Source organism: Pygocentrus nattereri, chromosome 9 (genome assembly GCF_015220715.1).
Source record: "Pygocentrus nattereri isolate fPygNat1 chromosome 9, fPygNat1.pri, whole genome shotgun sequence".
NCBI classification, from domain to species: domain Eukaryota; kingdom Metazoa; phylum Chordata; class Actinopteri; order Characiformes; family Serrasalmidae; genus Pygocentrus; species Pygocentrus nattereri.
The window spans coordinates 11,996,904-12,021,903 of NC_051219.1; the positions used below are offsets into that span (position 1 = coordinate 11,996,904).

Below are 25,000 nucleotides of genomic sequence, written 5' to 3' on the forward strand. Positions count from 1 at the left end.
AAAATGGCCAATATGTTTGTTCCTCATTGTTTTGTGTATTTTTTTTCCCCCAGTATTTAGTGTGTCCACTTTTCACCTTTTTTACAGCTTCCACTCTTTTCAGGAGACTCACTTTCAGTTTAAACAAATCTGCAGGGATATTTTTCCACATCTCCAAAGTTCAGTCTTGGAAGTCGGTTGCTTTTTGTGCTTCTCACAATCCAAGTAATCCCAAACACATTCCGCGATGCTGACGTCCAGACTCTGAGGTGGTCAGTCCATTGAGAACAGCGGCTTTTTTGTCATCTGATTTGCTAATTAGCTTCCAGTTTGCTATATTTCCTTTACTCATTAACAGCTTCTTAAAAGCTACACAACCTTTCAGACCCACAGATTTTCTGAAAACTTACTTTTTTGGCATTTACATTCCTTCCTATGCAAGTGGATTATCTTATATATCTAATCTCCTCAGAAATATCTTCTGACAAAAATGAATAGCTTGTACTTAGTGTTTGTATTCACTGCAATAAATGAAAGGTGGTATTTAACCTTTGCACAGTAGCATAGAATAAATATGAAATGTCAGATATATACACTCATTGGCTAGAATATCTAGCCAGTGTTGCTCTCACTGGGCAGTGGTAATGAAAACTGTTCTCACTCCACAATATTCAGATTCATAAGAAGCCCTGTGAATAACAAATTGCACTGATTTTGATATGGGAATAAACAGAGCTGGGTGATATGGCCAAAAATGTTAATACATAGTTATATCATTTGATATCGATACATATCGCAATAAATGCCAAATTATTATTTCTGTGGGAGAAAGTGTCTGATGAGGCACAGCCACAATTTTTGTAGTATTCATAATTTAAGAAAAAAAAAGTTTTGTTTTTTTTTGCTGCCTCAGCTATTCCGTTACAAATGCTAAACAAGTGGCCAACAACAGTTCAGAACGGTTCTCATCTTAGTATGAACAGTAAACATTACCTGCCTCAGTAGGTCAGTAATGGATTGCACAGCCACTTCACTCCTACTGCATGCATATCAGAGCATATCACCGTGTTCAAACATGGCTAGCGATGACTGGATTTCTGTTCTATCACAGTGGTTTGAGGGGTGAACCGCAACATATCTAACACCAGACAAGCGGAGTCCTCCTTTTACGCATGTTTAAACAGAAAGCGGTGCTTTTGTGTCATGTTTGATCTACAGTATCATCAATTTGCCGTGTTGTGCGAGTGATGGAACGCTGCTTCTAGTTAAGAACAGCGAGCCTGGAAAGATAGCGCTCTCCCGCTCTCCAACACCTCACAGCTTCCTAAGTTTCGTTTTCGTTTAAATCTGGTCCGTAAGTTGCATGAACTCACTTCGTTTTTTGACCTTCGTTTCTCGGGAATGCAGTAATACTAAAATATGACGCTTTGGCACATTACCACAGCACTGCAGACACGACTTAACGCCGCTAAAGCTTGTTAGGATGTACGGAAAGAGGCGAGTTCACTGTAGGACAATACAGTTACGCCACTTATCTCGTCATTCACACTTGGTCACAGAAGAACGGATCGCCGTTCGCTCCACTCAAACAGGGAATGTATAACTCCATGTTTCAGCCGCTGCTAGAGTATATTGGTAACCCCTTTTTTTTTTTTTACTTGTCACCCCCCCCCCCCCCTCTCTAATCATGTGGAAAAAGTCAGAAGTGTGCCCTCTCCTGGCGACAGCAGAGTAGTGTTGCTTTCCTTGCAGTAGAAAACGCCACCAGGGCTGTCGTTGGAGGATGGAAATGTGAGAAGTGTGTATTATATCGAAAATTTATTGAACCTTTCTTATCGCTCTATCGAGGAAAGTTACATCGTTTTATCGCCCAGCCCTAGGTGTAAACCTTCTTTAGGGTCAAATCTGAGCAAATAAGACAAACGTGAAAAATCATGACAAAGAATTCTTAATAGTTTATCAGTCCCAATAAAACAAAATGTTAGTTTTTCTTGTAATCATCTATATTCCACTATTAGCTATATAGCCACTATTAGTTCAGTAATTTGTGTACTCAAGTGTATTCTGAATTCATTCTGAGTTACTCCAAAATTTCATGATGCATGTGTTTAAAGCTGTAGTTGGGGGTTAGGTGTCTTGCTCAAGGACACCTCAGTCATGGACTGTCGGCCCTGGGGATCGAACCGGCAACCTTCTGGTCACAGGGCCAGATCCCTAACCTCCAGCCCATGACTGCCCCCCCAAAAAAATAAATAAATAAATAAATAAATCACTTAAAACTGTTGTCAAAATCAATCGAACCACTGTGAGGTCAGAGATTTACATCCTTGCATACACATTCACAGGGTCACAGCACCAACAGAGCACAAACACACACGTACCAGGGTGGTTCCTGTGAGACCCTCCAGCAGATCCAGGAGCTTCCTTCCATCTCTAAGGTCAGAGAACATGTCCTTAATGGCTGCTTTCCCCGTCTGCAACAGACAACATTAAAAAAAAAAGTTTTAATACCAGGACCACGACCTCAAACACATAAAAACACAGAAATGTCGCACAAAAGTTCCTGTTTGTCCCTATTACTATATAGATCACTATAGAGAACAGAAAACGGTCTCTAATCACTGTTCCCTACATTAGAGTGCTATATAGAACACTATAGAGAACAGAAAACGGTCTCTAATCACTGTTCCCTACATTACAGCGCTATATAGAACACTATAGAGAACAGAAACGGTCTCTAATCACTGTTCCCTACATTAGAGCGCTATATAGAACACTATAGAGAACAGAAACGGTCTCTAATCACTGTTCCCTACATTACAGCGCTATATAGAACACTATAGAGAATAGAAACGGTCTCTAATCACTGTTCCCTACATTAGAGCGCTATATAGAACACTATAGAGAACAGAAACGGTCTCTAATCACTGTTCCCTACATTAGAGCGCTATATAGAACACTATAGAGAACAGAAACGGTCTCTAATCACTGTTCCCTACATTAGAGCGCTATATAGAACACTATAGAGAACAGAAACGGTCTCTAATCACTGTTCCCTACATTAGAGCGCTATATAGAACACTATAGAGAACAGAAACGGTCTCTAATCACTGTTCCCTACATTAGAGCGCTATATAGAACACTATAGAGAACAGAAACGGTCTCTAATCACTGTTCCCTACATTAGAGCGCTATATAGAACACTATAGAGAACAGAAACGGTCTCTAATCACTGTTCCCTACATTAGAGCGCTATATAGAACACTATAGAGAACAGAAACGGTCTCTAATCACTGTTCCCTACATTAGAGCACTATATAGAACACTATAGAGAACAGAAACGGTCTCTAATCACTGTTCCCTACATTACAGCGCTATATAGAACACTATAGAGAACAGAAACGGTCTCTAATCACTGTTCCCTACATTAGAGCGCTATATAGAACACTATAGAGAACAGAAACGGTCTCTAATCACTGTTCCCTACATTAGAGCGCTATATAGAACACTATAGAGAACAGAAACGGTCTCTAATCACTGTTCCCTACATTAGAGCGCTATATAGAACACTATAGAGAACAGAAACGGTCTCTAATCACTGTTCCCTACATTAGAGCGCTATATAGAACACTATAGAGAACAGAAACGGTCTCTAATCACTGTTCCCTACATTACAGCGCTATATAGAACACTATAGAGAATAGAAACGGTCTCTAATCACTGTTCCCTACATTAGAGCGCTATATAGAACACTATAGAGAACAGAAACGGTCTCTAATCACTGTTCCCTACATTAGAGCGCTATATAGAGCACTATAGAGAACAGAAACGGTCTCTAATCACTGTTCCCTACATTACAGCGCTATATAGAACACTATAGAGAACAGAAACGGTCTCTAATCACTGTTCTCTACATTAGAGCGCTATATAGAACACTATAGAGAACAGAAACGGTCTCTAATCACTGTTCCCTACATTAGAGCGCTATATAGAACACTATAGAGAACAGAAACGGTCTCTAATCACTGTTCCCTACATTAGAGCGCTATATAGAACACTATAGAGAACAGAAACGGTCTCTAATCACTGTTCCCTACATTAGAGCGCTATATAGAACACTATAGAGAACAGAAACGGTCTCTAATCACTGTTCCCTATATTAGAGCGCTATGTAGAACACTATAGAGAACAGAAACGTTCTCTAATCACTGATCTCTACATTAGAGTGCTATATAGAACACTATAGAGAACAGAAAACGGTCTCTAATCACTGTTCCCTACATTACAGCGCTATATAGAACACTATAGAGAACAGAAACGGTCTCTAATCACTGTTCCCTACATTAGAGCGCTATATAGAACACTATAGAGAACAGAAACGGTCTCGAATCACGGTTCCCTACATTAGAGCGCTATATAGAACACTATAGAGAACAGAAACGGTCTCTAATCACTGTTCCCTACATTAGAGCGCTATATAGAACACTATAGAGAACAGAAACGGTCTCTAATCACTGATCTCTACATTAGAGCGCTATATAGAACAGAAACGGTCTCTAATCACTGTTCCCTACATTAGAGCACTATATAGAACACTATAGAGAACAGAAACGGTCTCGAATCACTGTTCCCTACATTAGAGCGCTATATAGAACACTATAGAGAACAGAAACGGTCTCTAATCACTGTTCCCTACATTAGAGCGCTATATAGAACACTATAGAGAACAGAAACGGTCTCTAATCACTGTTCCCTACATTAGAGCGCTATATAGAACACTATAGAGAACAGAAACGGTCTCTAATCACTGATCTCTACATTAGAGCGCTATATAGAACACTATAGAGAACAGAAACGGTCTCTAATCACTGTTCCCTACATTAGAGCGCTATATAGAACACTACAGAGAACAGAAACGGTCTCTAATCACTGTTCCCTACATTAGAGCGCTATATAGAACACTACAGAGAACAGAAACGGTCTCTAATCACTGTTCTCTACATTAGAGCGCTATATAGAACACTACAGAGAACAGAAACGGTCTCTAATCACTGTTCTCTACATTACAGCACTATATAGAACACTATAGAGAACAGAAACGGTCTCTAATCACTGTTCCCTACATTAGAGCGCTATATAGAACACTATAGAGAACAGAAATGGTCTCTAATCACTGATCTCTACATTAGAGCGCTATATAGAACACTATAGAGAACAGAAACGGTCTCTAATCACCGTTCCCTACATTACAGCACTATATAGAACACTATAGAGAACAGAAACGGTCTCTAATCACTGTTCCCTACATTAGAGCGCTATATAGAACACTACAGAGAACAGAAACGGTCTCTAATCACTGTTCCCTACATTAGAACGCTATATAGAACACTATAGAGAACAGAAACGGTCTCGAATCACTGTTCCCTACATTAGAGCGCTATATAGAACACTATAGAGAACAGAAACGGTCTCTAATCACTGTTCCCTACATTAGAGCACTATATAGAACACTACAGAGAACAGAAACGGTCTCTAATCACTGTTCTCTACATTACAGCGCTATATAGAACACTATAGAGAACAGAAACGGTCTCTAATCACTGTTCCCTACATTAGAGCGCTATATAGAACACTATAGAGAACAGAAACGGTCTCTAATCACTGATCTCTACATTAGAGCGCTATATAGAACACTACAGAGAACAGAAACGGTCTCTAATCACTGTTCCCTACATTAGAACGCTATATAGAACACTATAGAGAACAGAAACGGTCTCGAATCACTGTTCCCTACATTAGAGCGCTATATAGAACACTATAGAGAACAGAAACGGTCTCTAATCACTGTTCCCTACATTAGAGCACTATATAGAACACTACAGAGAACAGAAACGGTCTCTAATCACTGTTCTCTACATTACAGCGCTATATAGAACACTATAGAGAACAGAAACGGTCTCTAATCACTGTTCCCTACATTAGAGCGCTATATAGAACACTATAGAGAACAGAAACGGTCTCTAATCACCGTTCCCTACATTAGAGCGCTATATAGAACACTATAGAGAACAGAAACGGTCTCTAATCACTGTTCCCTACATTAGAGCGCTATATAGAACACTACAGAGAACAGAAACGGTCTCTAATCACTGTTCCCTACATTAGAACGCTATATAGAACACTATAGAGAACAGAAACGGTCTCTAATCACTGTTCCCTACATTAGAACGCTATATAGAACACTATAGAGAACAGAAACGGTCTCGAATCACTGTTCCCTACATTAGAGCGCTATATAGAACACTATAGAGAACAGAAACGGTCTCTAATCACTGTTCCCTACATTAGAGCACTATATAGAACACTACAGAGAACAGAAACGGTCTCTAATCACTGTTCTCTACATTACAGCGCTATATAGAACACTATAGAGAACAGAAACGGTCTCTAATCACTGTTCCCTACATTAGAGCGCTATATAGAACACTATAGAGAACAGAAACGGTCTCTAATCACTGATCTCTACATTAGAGCGCTATATAGAACACTACAGAGAACAGAAACGGTCTCTAATCACTGTTCCCTACATTAGAACGCTATATAGAACACTATAGAGAACAGAAACGGTCTCGAATCACTGTTCCCTACATTAGAGCGCTATATAGAACACTATAGAGAACAGAAACGGTCTCTAATCACTGTTCCCTACATTAGAGCACTATATAGAACACTACAGAGAACAGAAACGGTCTCTAATCACTGTTCTCTACATTACAGCGCTATATAGAACACTATAGAGAACAGAAACGGTCTCTAATCACTGTTCCCTACATTAGAGCGCTATATAGAACACTATAGAGAACAGAAACGGTCTCTAATCACCGATCTCTACATTAGAGCGCTTTATAGAACACTATAGAGAACAGAAACGGTCTCTAATCACCGTTCCCTACATTAGAGCGCTATATAGAACACTATAGAGAACAGAAACGGTCTCTAATCACTGTTCCCTACATTAGAGCGCTATATAGAACACTATAGAGAACAGAAACGGTCTCTAATCACTGTTCTCTACATTAGAGCGCTATATAGAACACTATAGAGAACAGAAACGGTCTCTAATCACTGTTCCCTACATTAGAGCGCTATATAGAACACTATAGAGAACAGAAACGGTCTCTAATCACTGTTCCCTACATTAGAGCGCTATATAGAACACTATAGAGAACAGAAACGGTCTCTAATCACTGTTCTCTACATTAGAGCGCTATATAGAACACTATAAAGAACAGAAACGGTCTCTAATCACTGTTCCCTACATTAGAGCGCTATATAGAACACTATAAAGAACAGAAACGGTCTCTAATCACTGTTCCCTACATTAGAGCGCTATATAGAACACTATAGAGAACAGAAACGGTCTCTAATCACTGTTCCCTACATTAGAGCGCTATATAGAACACTATAGAGAACAGAAACGGTCTCTAATCACTGTTCTCTACATTACAGCGCTATATAGAACACTATAGAGAACAGAAACGGTCTCTAATCACTGTTCCCTACATTAGAGCGCTATATAGAACACTATAGAGAACAGAAACGGTCTCTAATCACTGTTCTCTACATTAGAGCGCTATATAGAACACTATAGAGAACAGAAACGGTCTCTAATCACTGTTCTCTACATTAGAGCGCTATATAGAACACTATAAAGAACAGAAACGGTCTCTAATCACTGTTCCCTACATTAGAGCACTATATAGAACACTATAGAGAACAGAAACGGTCTCTAATCACTGTTCCCTACATTACAGCGCTATATAGAACACTATAGAGAACAGAAACGGTCTCTAATCACTGTTCCCTACATTAGAGCGCTATATAGAACACTATAGAGAACAGAAACGGTCTCTAATCACTGTTCCCTACATTAGAGCGCTATATAGAACACTATAGAGAACAGAAACGGTCTCTAATCACTGTTCCCTACATTAGAGCGCTATATAGAACACTATAGAGAACAGAAACGGTCTCTAATCACTGTTCCCTACATTAGAGCGCTATATAGAACACTATAGAGAACAGAAACGGTCTCTAATCACTGATCTCTACATTAGAGCGCTATATAGAACACTACAGAGAACAGAAACGGTCTCTAATCACTGTTCTCTACATTACAGCACTATATAGAACACTATAGAGAACAGAAACGGTCTCTAATCACTGTTCCCTACATTACAGCACTATATAGAACACTATAGAGAACAGAAACGGTCTCTAATCACTGTTCCCTACATTAGAGCGCTATATAGAACACTATAGAGAACAGAAACGGTCTCTAATCACCGTTCCCTACATTACAGCACTATATAGAACACTATAGAGAACAGAAACGGTCTCTAATCACCGTTCTCTACATTAGAGCGCTATATAGAACAGAAACGGTCTCTAATCACTGATCTCTACATTAGAGCGCTATATAGAACACTATAGAGAACAGAAACGGTCTCTAATCACTGTTCCCTACATTAGAGCGCTATATAGAACACTACAGAGAACAGAAACGGTCTCTAATCACTGTTCCCTACATTAGAGCGCTATATAGAACACTACAGAGAACAGAAACGGTCTCTAATCACTGTTCCCTACATTAGAGCGCTATATAGAACACTACAGAGAACAGAAACGGTCTCTAATCACTGTTCCCTACATTAGAGCGCTATATAGAACACTACAGAGAACAGAAACGGTCTCTAATCACTGTTCCCTACATTAGAACGCTATATAGAACACTATAGAGAACAGAAACGGTCTCGAATCACTGTTCCCTACATTAGAGCGCTATATAGAACACTATAGAGAACAGAAACGGTCTCTAATCACTGTTCCCTACATTAGAGCACTATATAGAACACTACAGAGAACAGAAACGGTCTCTAATCACTGTTCTCTACATTACAGCGCTATATAGAACACTATAGAGAACAGAAACGGTCTCTAATCACTGTTCCCTACATTAGAGCGCTATATAGAACACTATAGAGAACAGAAACGGTCTCTAATCACTGATCTCTACATTAGAGCGCTATATAGAACACTATAGAGAACAGAAACGGTCTCTAATCACTGATCTCTACATTAGAGCGCTATATAGAACACTATAGAGAACAGAAACGGTCTCTAATCACCGTTCCCTACATTACAGCGCTATATAGAACACTATAGAGAACAGAAACGGTCTCTAATCACCGTTCCCTACATTAGAGCGCTATATAGAACACTATAGAGAACAGAAACGGTCTCTAATCACTGTTCCCTACATTAGAGCGCTATATAGAACACTATAGAGAACAGAAACGGTCTCTAATCACTGTTCTCTACATTAGAGCGCTATATAGAACACTATAGAGAACAGAAACGGTCTCTAATCACTGTTCCCTACATTAGAGCGCTATATAGAACACTATAGAGAACAGAAACGGTCTCTAATCACTGTTCCCTACATTAGAGCGCTATATAGAACACTATAGAGAACAGAAACGGTCTCTAATCACTGTTCTCTACATTAGAGCGCTATATAGAACACTATAAAGAACAGAAACGGTCTCTAATCACTGTTCCCTACATTAGAGCGCTATATAGAACACTATAGAGAACAGAAACGGTCTCTAATCACTGTTCCCTACATTAGAGCGCTATATAGAACACTATAGAGAACAGAAACGGTCTCTAATCACTGTTCTCTACATTACAGCGCTATATAGAACACTATAGAGAACAGAAACGGTCTCTAATCACTGTTCCCTACATTAGAGCGCTATATAGAACACTATAGAGAACAGAAACGGTCTCTAATCACTGTTCTCTACATTAGAGCGCTATATAGAACACTATAGAGAACAGAAACGGTCTCTAATCACTGTTCTCTACATTAGAGCGCTATATAGAACACTATAAAGAACAGAAACGGTCTCTAATCACTGTTCCCTACATTAGAGCACTATATAGAACACTATAGAGAACAGAAACGGTCTCTAATCACTGTTCCCTACATTACAGCGCTATATAGAACACTATAGAGAACAGAAACGGTCTCTAATCACTGTTCCCTACATTAGAGCGCTATATAGAACACTATAGAGAACAGAAACGGTCTCTAATCACTGTTCCCTACATTAGAGCGCTATATAGAACACTATAGAGAACAGAAACGGTCTCTAATCACTGTTCCCTACATTAGAGCGCTATATAGAACACTATAGAGAACAGAAACGGTCTCTAATCACTGTTCCCTACATTAGAGCGCTATATAGAACACTATAGAGAACAGAAACGGTCTCTAATCACTGATCTCTACATTAGAGCGCTATATAGAACACTACAGAGAACAGAAACGGTCTCTAATCACTGTTCTCTACATTACAGCACTATATAGAACACTATAGAGAACAGAAACGGTCTCTAATCACTGTTCCCTACATTACAGCACTATATAGAACACTATAGAGAACAGAAACGGTCTCTAATCACTGTTCCCTACATTAGAGCGCTATATAGAACACTATAGAGAACAGAAACGGTCTCTAATCACCGTTCCCTACATTACAGCACTATATAGAACACTATAGAGAACAGAAACGGTCTCTAATCACCGTTCTCTACATTAGAGCGCTATATAGAACAGAAACGGTCTCTAATCACTGATCTCTACATTAGAGCGCTATATAGAACACTATAGAGAACAGAAACGGTCTCTAATCACTGTTCCCTACATTAGAGCGCTATATAGAACACTACAGAGAACAGAAACGGTCTCTAATCACTGTTCCCTACATTAGAGCGCTATATAGAACACTACAGAGAACAGAAACGGTCTCTAATCACTGTTCCCTACATTAGAGCGCTATATAGAACACTACAGAGAACAGAAACGGTCTCTAATCACTGTTCCCTACATTAGAGCGCTATATAGAACACTACAGAGAACAGAAACGGTCTCTAATCACTGTTCCCTACATTAGAACGCTATATAGAACACTATAGAGAACAGAAACGGTCTCGAATCACTGTTCCCTACATTAGAGCGCTATATAGAACACTACAGAGAACAGAAACGGTCTCTAATCACTGTTCCCTACATTAGAGCACTATATAGAACACTACAGAGAACAGAAACGGTCTCTAATCACTGTTCTCTACATTACAGCGCTATATAGAACACTATAGAGAACAGAAACGGTCTCTAATCACTGTTCCCTACATTAGAGCGCTATATAGAACACTATAGAGAACAGAAACGGTCTCTAATCACTGATCTCTACATTAGAGCGCTATATAGAACACTATAGAGAACAGAAACGGTCTCTAATCACTGATCTCTACATTAGAGCGCTATATAGAACACTATAGAGAACAGAAACGGTCTCTAATCACCGTTCCCTACATTACAGCGCTATATAGAACACTATAGAGAACAGAAACGGTCTCTAATCACCGTTCCCTACATTAGAGCGCTATATAGAACACTATAGAGAACAGAAACGGTCTCTAATCACTGTTCCCTACATTAGAGCGCTATATAGAACACTATAGAGAACAGAAACGGTCTCTAATCACTGTTCTCTACATTAGAGCGCTATATAGAACACTATAGAGAACAGAAACGGTCTCTAATCACTGTTCCCTACATTAGAGCGCTATATAGAACACTATAGAGAACAGAAACGGTCTCTAATCACTGTTCCCTACATTAGAGCGCTATATAGAACACTATAAAGAACAGAAACGGTCTCTAATCACTGTTCCCTACATTAGAGCGCTATATAGAACACTATAGAGAACAGAAACGGTCTCTAATCACTGTTCCCTACATTAGAGCGCTATATAGAACACTATAGAGAACAGAAACGGTCTCTAATCACTGTTCTCTACATTACAGCGCTATATAGAACACTATAGAGAACAGAAACGGTCTCTAATCACTGTTCCCTACATTAGAGCGCTATATAGAACACTATAGAGAACAGAAACGGTCTCTAATCACTGATCTCTACATTAGAGCGCTATATAGAACACTATAAAGAACAGAAACGGTCTCTAATCACTGTTCCCTACATTAGAGCGCTATATAGAACACTACAGAGAACAGAAACGGTCTCTAATCACTGTTCCCTACATTAGAGCGCTATTTAGAGCACTATAGAGAACAGAAACGGTCTCTAATCACTGTTCCCTACATTACAGCGCTATATAGAACACTATAGAGAACAGAAACGGTCTCTAATCACTGTTCTCTACATTAGAGCGCTATATAGAACACTACAGAGAACAGAAACGGTCTCTAATCACTGTTCCCTACATTAGAGCGCTATTTAGAGCACTATAGAGAACTAATATGGTCTCTAATTACTATCAGAGTATGTCAGACAACATACTTTATTTCCAAGTATCCAAGCATGATCACTCTGACCTGCCGGTCTGGTCTTCGTGCGCGTGTTCATTAACACACAGAAGGTTAATTAAAGCGTGACGGGGGTCTCTTCAGCCTTAACTAAGCTCCTCCAGGGGCCTCAGACTGGCATGACCAAAGCATGAGTGTGTAACACTAACAGAGTGCTTAGGCTGCTCTGTACGAATGGCAACAGCAACCTTTACGCAGAAAACTTGCTTTTCCTTTCCTTTGGCCTCCCTGGACCGGTCATGGTGCTACAGCAGCAGCTGAAAAACTGCTAAAAATATACATTAATGCAACAGTTCGGCAAATCAAATGTACACCCCCCCCCCACTACCCCAAATGTAGTGCGTTAGCCAAGACATGTTCGGCGTTTGAAGCCTGCTTCTTCACTTTTACACTGGAGCTACAACCACCATCACGCAAACTGCACACCTCAGGTCACCACATACTTCCTAAACAGAAGCTGGCTAGACGGGTTAAAGTTAAATTGACCTCTGAGCAAGACGCCTCTGCTTTGTAGTGCCCACAATATCAGCAGTGCTAGCGTTCCCCAGCGCTCACCACACCACAACAGACAAGTCTGAAGCTCTGATTTAGCACCCTCAACAGAGCCCAGTAATACATGGATCTGTACCACTAGACTTGTGACAAGTGAGAGGTGCTCAATATGGAAACATGCAACATCACAATACTTCAGGAAGTTTATGATACATGATGTGTTGCAATATTTACTTTATATGACGTCTGACAAGTTACAACAACAAAGTAGTGCCACATTTTAAAAACAGCATTAAAAGCTATGAATACAATCACTCGTACTCACCATTTCACACATTAAGTGATACTTTATTAATCCCACAAACGGGGAAATTCCACCTCCGCATTTAACCCATCCATGAAGTGAAACACCACATACACACTAGTGAACACACACACACACACACACACACACACACACACACACACACACACACACACACTAGGGGGCAGCCCTATCCACGGCGCCTGGGGAGCAATTGGGGGTTAGGTGTCCTGCTCAAGGACACCTCAGTCATGTGCTGTCAGCTCTGTCAGTTCCCTAACCTCCAGCCCTCGACTGCCCCCAAATTATGCTGCACTAAATCCAATGAACCCTCTACTGCATGAATTATGAGAGCAATTTTTAAAAAATCTATTCGCTTTTCTTGCATAAGACGGTCCTTTATTTATTTTTTTTCTCAGACAGGAATATTAAATTCAAAAACATTCAAATGAATATTAGAATGCATGCAGGGGTCAATTTGGAGTATGTTGCCTTGAGGCAACACTGTGCGACAATGGGAAGAAATGATATAGCACCATACTCCCTGAAGTGGTGAGACCTGGCTTGTGACAGGCTAAATCCATTCCACTGTTGCACAATGTTGCTTCTAAGCAACAAACATATTTCTCCAAAAAAGCTCATACTCAATTTAAAAGAGATTTAAAGAGACAGTATGACCAAGCACATGTTTTTATTGGCATACTCAAACTCTTAGCCTTCATTGTTAACCCTATTGTTGTCTTTAAATATGTATATTGTTAATGTAAAGTGAGGGAAATGAATTTGTTGCCCTGAGGCAACATTATGCAACAGCAGGTTAAATCAAATGCTCTGTTTGATTAAAAACATGCACTTGGGAAGTGTTTAAGGCCTGATGATGTTAACGATATGCTTAGGAAAGTATATATTGTGGCATAGTGATGTAATTTATCACCACAATGATAAATACTGTCATATTGCACTGCTCTATAGCACAATCTGCATGGAGATAAAAGTTTAAAGTTTAAACAACACAATACAATTTGGTGACTCCGAACTCTATTAGCTTCCAAGCTCAAGCGCTAAACTAAAAAAGTCAACTTTTAATACCCAACATGTCTCGGCTGACTGACCACATACATAGTAAAGGGGGAACTGGTGTCATTTCATCCTTCAACAATCTGTCACTTTAAAAAGCTCTTGTATTAAAACCCCTGTGCCACCCACATCTGGGCTAACTACTAAATGCACACCCACAGCATCAACCATCGTCTCAAATTCAGCTGCCTCTCCGAAGGTTTGAGCATGTCTTATAAAATTAGAAAGAAAAGTGCACCGTGGGGCAGATGAGACATATTTGGCTGCTGGTGACAACCACCCTTGTCCTTCTATAAATATGCTTGACATACATCAACAGAAGAACACAAGGAGGGGCGGAAAAGAAAGAGGGAGACAAAAACATAGAAACAGAGAGGGGTGGGGAGAGAACGTTCACATGAGAAACCATGAGAAAAAGGGTCACTGGTCGTCAGGGGACTTCCTTCTTTTTCTGGAGGGTTTAATGTCGGTCATCCAAACGGCCTCACATGGTAAATAAGACTGCAAATAGTGACCCAATGGACTCTTATGGTGGACAGCACTGAAACAGCTCAACCCAACAGAACACGATGTGAATACTTTCTGTTTAGAGGTGGCCAATGTGAAAATGATCACTTCTATTGTGACAAATGAGCTGCATTCTTACACTTCCATAACATAAATCTCCAAGTCACAGTATTGTGGATATAGTCAGTACATTAAGAACATGAAACTCAGCTGCTCAGAGCTAACGATAAGTTGGCCAATAAGGCTACAGAACTAAATTTCACAAAACAGGTTTCATTTCTCCTTCCTGTCCATTCACTGCCATTCGCTCGGCTTTATTCCCTCAGATATCAATCATTATCTAAATCATCGAAACTATTTGTATATCCGGGCTATCCAGCCGGAGCCTCTTTTAAGCCTAATCCGCAAAGACACAATTGTATGAAAAACTCCTGCCAAGCTTGAAACAAAAGTTCTGACTCCTGATTTACATCGCAGACTTCACATTTCAGGACGACCATAGGCAGTGCGATGCCATGTTGAAGCCACTTTTTAACGTAGTAATGTGACTTCTTTCATTTTTAACTTAACAATCTTACATAATTTTAACAGAAACAAAGTGTCTCTATTGTAGAAAGCAACTGTGGACCCTCATCCACAGCTGTACTGTAAACGGCAGTGGAGAGGGAAAACACAAAGGAGCCGGCCGCTGAGGAAGAATGGGAGCTGGCTAAAGCTGAACAGTCAAAAATACCACACAATCTTTCCACCACATCGGAGGAGGGCGAGTTTAGCTCTGTGCAACTCTGAATCTCCACTGGGTTCTGGAACAGAATTTTTCATCTGGGTTCCGGACAGTTGCCAGAACGGTCTGGGCGAGGAAGCCATGAGAAATGCAACGGGCTGAAGAGCGGTTTTAGGAATTTGGGCTCCACTGAGCTGGCAATGTTTGCTGTTTGGTTACCTTGGAGAACTGTGCGTTGATCCACTTTGTGAAGGTCTTTTTCTGTACCGCATCATGTTCATCTGAGAGAGAGAAGGAGAGAGAGAGAGAGAGAGAGAGTTGGTTTTGACTCATAAAGCACTGCACTTGATAGCCAGAGTCAGTTCAGCCAAAGCCTCCAACTGTGAAAACCACTTCGCGCTGCAATTTCTAAAGAAAACTCAACGGAACAAAACAAACCATCAACATACAGGGAAAATCTATCTAATGCTCACATTCATCAGTTCAGCCTTCTGCTGTAAGAAAACATGAGCTACTGATGGCCTTAATGTAACTTGTAGAACTTTTAATATGAGCTAAACAACTTTTCAGTCAGGTCTGACTTCACAGGCTGTTTATCAGATGTTTGAGAGTGAAGATCTGGGCTCGTTATTGACCTCCTCATGAGTGTAGCTGTAAGGTCAGAGGGGCGCCGATTCCTGGACTAATTCTCTTTCTCTGTGATGCTTGGACAAAATAAACAGGTCACACGCTCACAGTGCTGACACGGAGTACACCAGCACTGACAGTGTCAAAGGTTAAAATGACCAGATTTTGGGGTCATCTGCTCTGTTATGTGAGTGTGTTCATGCAGAGTGGCTGAGGAGCATAAACACTGGAATGTGCCTGAGGGAAGAGGCGGAGCACCGAGAACAGGGATATGACCACCACACAAACATATATTCTTGCACATGGGCTGCACAATATACTGCTTGTTAATCGTTATATGTTACTGTCAATACTGGCATTACAGAAGGCTACAATATGCAAAGGAGTCCTCTAACCCATCCTGACCAATCACAGCTCCACATGAAAGCTTCAGCGGGTTTGGATGAATCAGGGTCAATTACAAAAGGTCAATTAATTTGGTCAAAAACAATGAAGAGGAAGCTCTTTTCTTAAAATAAAGTCATTTTTAGGCCCTGTTGGCCTTTATATCGTCTGTAAATTTCATGATGAACACACCAAAACAAACAGCCCACAATGACTTGGAAAAACGTCTGACATTAGGGCTGGGAATCTTTAGGCACCTCACGATTTGATTTGATCTGATTGGATCAGACTGTGTGTCTGTCATTCCACCTATTCCAACAACAGCGATAAGTAATGTTGTTCCCTGAGAGACACAGCAAATTATCCACAGCACTGATCAAAATACAGCAGGCTAATCTTTAACCATGTCACATTAGGGAATCAATATGGCTTCAATATACTGCAAGGTAGAGTTCAATATCCAGCAACAACAAACAAACAAACAGCAACTTAATCAGTAATTACACCATTTTTACCCCAATACTGTGCAATTAAAGTGAAACTAATTTCTATAAATCAAGACCTACGTTCTTACGTTCTTTAGTACATAAAAAGGCTGTATACACAACCATGAACGCTCAAAGAACCCTGTGCCTGATTAAAGGCTTATTTGCATCACTAAATGGTTCTTCAGATTTATGGAGAATGCGCTGTAGATGGTTCTATATAGAACTTTTCTGAAAAGGGTTTTACATAGGACCAAAAAAAAGGTTCCTCTACGGGTACGATGTCAAGCCTGTAACAATAGCAAAATACAATAACAATAGAACCCTTTTGGGGCGCTAAAGAACCCTTTTCAAAAAGGTTCTATATAGAACCATTTATTGAAGCTTGAGCTGCGTCCGTCGTCAGTTTGGACTCGCAAAGCATCAACAGCTAGGAATCCGCAAAATCAGCCAAACTGGCCATGTTTGTCGTCAAATCCGCATCTGACACTCGTGTAAAATCTGAACAGCTACTTTCCTCGCAGAGCACTCACTTCATCTACCAGCCCCACCAGGATCTTTGCATCACTAAATGGTTCTTCAGATGGATGGAGAATGTGCTGTAGATGGTTCTTTATAGTTTTTTTTTTAAAGGGTTCTACATAACACCAAAAAAAACTTTATGGTTATGATATCAAGCCTGTAACAATAGAAGAACCCATTTTGATGCTATATAGATCCCTTCTCAAAAAGGTTCTGTATATAACCATTTCTTTGCTAAAGAACCCTTGAAGAACCATCTTTAAGTGTGCAGGTCTAAGGATTCTATGCAAAAAGATAACATCACTTATTCTAGCTTGAACCTTGAGGCTTGCACGCTCAGTGTGCCATGCCAGATTGCAGGCAGCTGCGGTAGTATTGCATAAAACACGGCGTCTGGTTTCTTGTGACGGGTCTGACTGCAACTCACCTACAGGTGAGAAAGAGAGATACTAAACTGTCACCGATAGGGTCCCCCTTTAGTCCGGGAGCATGACTGTACCATAATCCAGTGAAAATGATGTTTTCTAAGTTGTATTGACTCCACACACCCCGTCTCGACTTCTGGCTTATTTGGCCGTCCTGTTTTAAACAATTAGGTCATGAAAAGGTACGATTACCCCTGAGAAAAACTTATTTAAGGTACACAGTGGAACCTTAAAGCCACTGTTGTACCTTTGAGGGAACATTTACACCGATTATACCTGGATGAACAAAATATGCACCTGCATAGTACTTTTATCTGACCGTAGTTATCCATTTATCAGCATTACCAGGTTAAAGTTTCCTGCTTAAATCTTCACAAGGACGTTGATAAATGTAACCTAGAATTAAAACTGCAGCTCTTTCACTTTCCACTGGTTAAAAATGTGATTTCAATCTCAATAAATAATGAGCCTTTTAGGTCTAGCTGAAGAGCAATAAAGAATAACACTGTCAGACACACAGGAACACACCAAGCAACACACTCTGACGACACATTTCCTCCTTGACATACGCACACACGCCCGCAAACACATGCTGTGCTTTTATCTTGAGCCCCGGAATTCCTGGGACTTTATGAGTGAATGGAGAGCATTGTGTTCAGAGAGAGAGAGAGAGAGAGAGAGAGAGAGAGAGAGAGATATGTGTGTCAGTCATGCTATACTGTCTTCTCTGGCTGAATGGCTAAGGGCTTGTACGTGTTGCGCTGATCATTGATTCATCAGATGATTCAACTGCATCAAAAGTTCTAATTGATTATAATTCTATTCAACAATGCATGTACTCGTTTTACTGGCCAGTACGAAGCACTCAGGCTATTCAAACCCAGTAAACTTGGTCTTAGGCCTGTCACAATTATTCCATCAGCACCTACGCATTTTCCACAGCTGTTAGCTTCCACAACCATGTTACTCTGTAAAAGAACAGAGTAAACCAATTAACGCTCATCAGTCAGATAAACAAATCCACGTGTATAAAAGCATAAATGTCAATAAAAGAAAGCAGGAAACGGGTGTTTTCCGACACCACAGGCGTAACAAAAAAGAACACAAGTGTTGCCTTCTTACTTTAGGGGGCAGCGATGGGTCACGTTTATTTACTTCAGCTTGAGCTGCGTCCGTCGTCGGTTGGGAGTCAGAGTATCAGCAGCTAGAAACCCCCCAATCAGCCAAACTGGCCATATTTGTCGTACGACGCACAAAAAGACAATGAAACTGTTACCTGCAATTATGAGGTCAATGGCGAAAATCCACATCGGACACCCGTGTAAAACCTGAATCTCCAGGCTAGCTACTTTCCTCGCAGAGCACTGCGGCGCTCACAGCGCAGCTTCACTCCGTCTACCAGCCCCACCAGCCTCTCCCAGCGGCGGGCTAGGGAGTAACAGCACAGTGCATGCACGGATTGACCAGCTCCTTACAGACGTGGTGTAATTTGAGGTACAAATACATCACGGCCCTAGTAGGGGTCAGGTAAGGCAGGGCACCGTTTGCAGCTGCCTGGGAACGCATGCTGTCTGGAGTGGTACCATTAAGAGTACGTCTGCATTAGCGTGACATTCCACATTTTAACAGCGCAATGAAAATGTAGAAATGCAATATAAGAATATTGGAGCGGTGGAGCGGTGGGTTTAGGAGTAAGGCAGAGGGCTGCTTTCAGCTGTTAGCGCTGCGGAGGCTTTGTTGGCGCCGTTTTCAGCAAATTAAAAATAAAGCTGTGTTATGGAACCTAAACTTGAGCTGCGTTTCTCAACAGAACCTCAAACATTACAGTATTTCACTGTTCTCCTTTATAGATGGTCTACATTTATTCATTCAATAAATAAATAAATAAATAAATAAATAAATAAAATAGAAATCCCAAAATGAAAAACCGCATACCTGCCCAACAAAAGTAGATCTGAATAGTCGAACATCATCGGGTCTAGACCGATCAACATTAAAAAACTGCAACATGAATCAGCTTCAAAACAGGCCATTGGCCAACTGCTGACTGACAGCCTAGTGACTTGGCAGAATCCTACCAATTCCAATTTGGCCAGTTCCAATCAAACATCCCCAGAATCTGATTTAATTATGGTGAAATTTTATGAAGCTCTGAATAACTTTATTATTATTCTTTATTAAAGAGCCAAAAAGAATATAAAGGAGTTTAAAGTCAGAGGTTTACACCCTTATTATCTGGTTGTGTGTGTGTGTGTGTGTGTGTGTGTGTGTGTGTGTGTGTGTGTGTGTGTGTGTGTGTGTGTGTGTGAGTGAGATGGCATGCCATGATGACCTGCCGAGGTAAAAGTACAGATGAGAGATATTTTGACTAGTGACTCTACGGAACGCATAAAGCTGCCAGAATTCAGTGCAGGTCCCTCCTCTGCTGCACTGGACACTTGCCTGAGCTTGTCTGTGTGGGAATAACACGGCATCTAGATTCCTAATCAGAATTAAAGGCTGTCGCAATTACTTGATTAAAAACTTATATTAAAACTGCCCTTCTGAGTAAACAGGAGGATATATTAAATATATGTTTAATGTATAAAACTCTAACTGGTCTTTCTTACGGTAAAAACCTGGACACACATAATTTTCCAATAAAGTCCTCTGGAATCTTTGAAACACTATACTCCAACAGTTTGACACTGTTTTTCCACTGTTAAAATCAAATGTATACACTTTTATACTCCATCCCAGATGGCGTCCAGCAACCAAGCCATGTTTGGCATCCAAAATTTGTTTCCCTATTTTAGCACTGGAGCTATGAGGCTTGTGTAGCTAATAAACACTAGAGGTCAACAGTCACCAAAACTTCCACAGAACTTCTCAAACCACATCCAGGGAATTAGTGCATGGTATGACTTCGTATGAACAACAAAGATGAACACAACTTCACCGAGTAGCTAAACTCTGCGGGCAGCTATTTCAGACATTCCTCCATAGGAACCGACCCCCCCTCTTCAAGTGTACGCACATCCTGTAGGCACATGGACGCTAGATTACATCTATAATCTATATCTGTATACACATTCACCAAAAGAATAAGAATAAAAGTTATTCATGAAATTACAAACCTATAGTATCAGTGATCGACTACAGCTGGGTTTATCAGCAAAGCAATCACAGGATTACTCGATTACTAACACATTCGACAGCGACGGCCTCGCACTGAAGCATATTAAGAAAAACACACTGGGGTCTCCAGTAAAGAGCAGAACAATCAAAATCTGCACCGGCTGACACCTAAACTAAACACACTCAGTGGTTAATAATTGACACTTTTTCAGAGAAGCAGATACACTCACTCTCCCACAGCCTCATTCCCAGACGAGCAGAATCCACACCATAAATGGATCCCTGCTTAATGTTTCCCCGTGGAGAAAACGCCACCACTCACAAAAACAAACTGATTCGAGCAGAAAGAGCGCTTGTACTATAGTGCAAATGCACTACTACAACAGGGTAGAGCACTAAAGCCCGAACCCGACTGGTGCCCTCAACCCTAAAGTCTGACCCGATCAGCTAAATTTGAGACCTGAGCTCAAACTGAACCTGCTGCAATGCACGGGGCCAAGACTGGCTTCTAATTCTTACTCAAAACTTCCGTTCCACCTTAAATGGTGCAGCAGTTACATTCTGGTGGTGCCACTTAAAGTGGAACGGAACATTCTAACCGGTCACAAAGTACAGGGGCCCCAAACTAACATACGGCCTCTATTCACTTTACCCACTTGTGCTCACGCCACTCCACGTTCTTTAGTAAAGGCACTGGTTATACTTGAAACCGTGAGCGTGCATTGAATGCATACACGGTTCTTAATGATGGAAAATCACTTGTATATGTTCATTAACCTTAAAGAAATGGCTCTACGTAGCACCTGAAAAAGTCCACTATTATTTCAAGTCAAGTAAAATTTCCGCTACTATGTGGGACCCTTTTAGTAAGACTGTGCTACATCACACTTTCAAGGAAAACATCATTTTGCATTGTTCTCAGTGTATTTCGTGAAAAATAAGCCTGAAGATGAAATATGCCTGGGAATTGCTGAGAAAACCAAATGCTGACCTCTAGTTTCTCACCTAGGATAAGTCACTATAGGACATCAATGAAAATCATCAGGGAGCTGGCTACTGGAAGCTGAAAAACAGCTTAATTTTCCTCCAAAAAACTGAAAGGTCAGTATGAACCTTCTCTTCATACTCATAAGTGCTGATAATGCACAGTGTAATAACGCACAGCGAAAAGCTTTTGCAGCTGTTCACTGATTAGTCAAACTGACATGGCGCCAAACTCTGTTACCCTTTCCATGCAGAAGTGGGGTCACGTTGACCCGGCACTCTCTCTACCCAACAAAAATGAGTTTCGTTAAGCCGACTGCACAACCTCGAGCACTTCGACTGAAAACACATATTCAAATGAACTCAGAACTTCAAAAAGAAGTTGCCAAATTTTCTACGACTCAATTCAACCCATTTCAACTGACAAATTTCCTGCGTTTCATGTTTCTCCAAGGCCTGCACAGAACACCATGCTTCAATTAATTCAGGTCCACTCAAAATGGTCATTGAGTAAGTATTTCAGCAGAAAACATGTTTAACAGAACATTACACACTCGCCGCAACAACTGAATATAACCCAAATGTTTTATATTCCACTCTATCTTTATTACAGCTTCCATTCTTTTCAACAGCCTTTCATTCAGTATTCCTCAGAAATCTGACATCAGTAATGTCTTCTTAACAGCTACACCTTTCAGACTCATAGCGCCGAGTCGTCTTCTCACAGTGGAAGGATGTACAGAAGCACCTGTGGATGTTTTCAGATCTGAAGCAGCTTGATTTTCTCCTCTCTCTCCCAGACTAGAGCTCTTTATGTGCTGTTTATCTGATGGAGACTGTGTTCGGGGTCTACCAGGTCTTCCGGGTGGTTCTTAGGAATTCAATTGTCTTTGCATCTTTCAATTGTCTTTGCACCTTTTTCTTTTGACTTTTCCCTTCCTTATGTCAGCGGATTATCTTATTCCCTCAATAATATCTCCTGAAAATGAATAACTTGTGCCTAGTTGTCGTTTTGACAGGAAAAGTAAACAACGTAGTAAAGTAGCTCCTGGCTAATGCACAATACTGCATATAGTAGATTTCCTCCACAACAGTATCCCAATGCACTTCATATATGCAAGGCAAAAACAAACAAGATAAACACATAAAAAATGTAATTGTAATAATTTATACCACAGTTTAATGACACCTGGCCCTAAGGGCAGCTTTTTTTCAACACACGTATATAACCGCGGCCCTTGCCCCTGTCAACACCTTCCCACACAACACCACACATGCATGCGGCCCTACCTCTGAGAGTAAGCTTAAATTCAGCCATGATGCTGACGGCAGAGCAGCGAAAGGGGAAGCAGGAGCATTAAAAGAAAAGTAAAAGCGCTCATTCGCTCCTCGTCTTCTGCCCTGTCGTTCCTTCAGCAGAGGAGTGACAGAAGAATGCAAGGAGTGAGGGAAGTAAAGGAGAAAGAAGAGGGAGGGAGAGCAGACGGAGATGGGACGAGGATGGTAGGATATGCTGTGCTCCACTGACAGAGCACACACATCGCTCTGTGCGGCTGCATACCCAGCACCCACAGGGCCAATGCGTGACCGGCCCCACAGGTCGCCCTTATGACTGCATGACAGGTCTCCATGGTGACCTAACGCTGATAAGATGGAGTGATGATGTTGAACTATTTCACCAAAAAAATAAACAAACAAAAAAGGCAGTTCAGATTTGGGCACAGTTATTGTGTTCGGTTCTGAACTGTTCTGCCGTTTTTCAGCATTTCTGGTCTTTTCGGATCACAGCTGTAGTAGATCACACAGCTGAGACGGGCTCGTCTTTCAGGTGGAGTCATTACAGATTCTTCAGGTACATCGTGTCAGATCGGCTCACGCTGTTTTGTACATGCTGTACACCGTTCTGTACTGGGGCAGTCACAACTACACAAATAAACCTAATAATGTACCTCTACATACTTAATGGTGTTTTGGCGGGGGTTCTTTAATACGGAAAACGGTTCAATCTAGAACCAGAAACACTTAAAAGAACGCTTTGCATGAAACAAGGATCTCTCCCCCTCTTGGCTGACGCTGGTTTTGCTCATGCTGCTTCCCACGGCTCTTATCAGTGCTTGGGGGTCGGGTGCAGGCCTTGTGCCACAACCTTGTGGTTCCTGTCTATGCCTGGCACATTCTCTCATTAGAATATTTAGTACACTGGACCAAGATACAGTGGATTTCATATAATATAATATAACATTTCATATAACATATATAGTTATGACATATCACCACAGTGATTCCATATCATAGCTGTTGAAAGAAAACCCGACCCCCCCCCCCCCCCCCCCCCCGATCGTCATTGGACACATTGTCATTGGACAGCTGAAGGCACTCAGAGGAAAGCACCAAGCGCCAGTTTGCAATGTAAAGTCTCGCTGCTGTTAAAACTGTCAAAAAAAAGGTATTAGAAGTCTTAGAAGTTGACTTTGTTTACAAATTCGTTTTTGTCTAGTTTCTTTTCTCAGTAACGGCTTCTGAACCTCTCCGAGATAAAAGCTGTACTGTTTATCTGATTGTGGCAGTTTTGTGGTTGGTATGAAGGTTTTGTTCAGACTGTTTTTAACAAAGACTTTTAAAAAGGCTTTATTTCCCCCTCCAGCAACAGACGCTCTTAAAAGGTGCCATAAAGGTTCTCTGAGCGATGCAAAAGAAGAATTGGTTTTGCACCTCTAAAGAACCATGTTTAAAAAAATATATATATACTGAGTGTGAAGAACCTTTTAAAAGCTCACATAATGGAAAGGTTCTATACCAGTTTAATGGTTCCTCCAATCCCTTTTACTTCACGCAGAACTTCTTCAAAACCTTTAAAAAGGTTCTCACACATCACATTTACAAAACGTGTTCTCTACAGAACCGTCAACTGAG

At 40.8% G+C, this 25,000-nt stretch overlaps 1 protein-coding gene across 6 annotated transcripts in view; it reads right to left on the bottom strand.

The window, feature by feature from the left end:
* The window catches only part of utrn (utrophin), a 327,694-nt gene that overhangs the window by 277,997 nt on the left and 24,697 nt on the right, over positions 1 to 25,000 (bottom strand). For all 6 annotated transcript variants that reach the window (XM_037541492.1, XM_037541493.1, XM_037541496.1 and 3 more), the window contains 2 exons: positions 15,763 to 15,824; positions 2,361 to 2,453 (listed from right to left, as the gene is read on the bottom strand). In XM_037541492.1, coding sequence (XP_037397389.1) covers positions 2,361 to 2,453; positions 15,763 to 15,824 — 155 coding nt within the window. The remainder of the gene's footprint in view (positions 1 to 2,360; positions 2,454 to 15,762; positions 15,825 to 25,000) is intronic.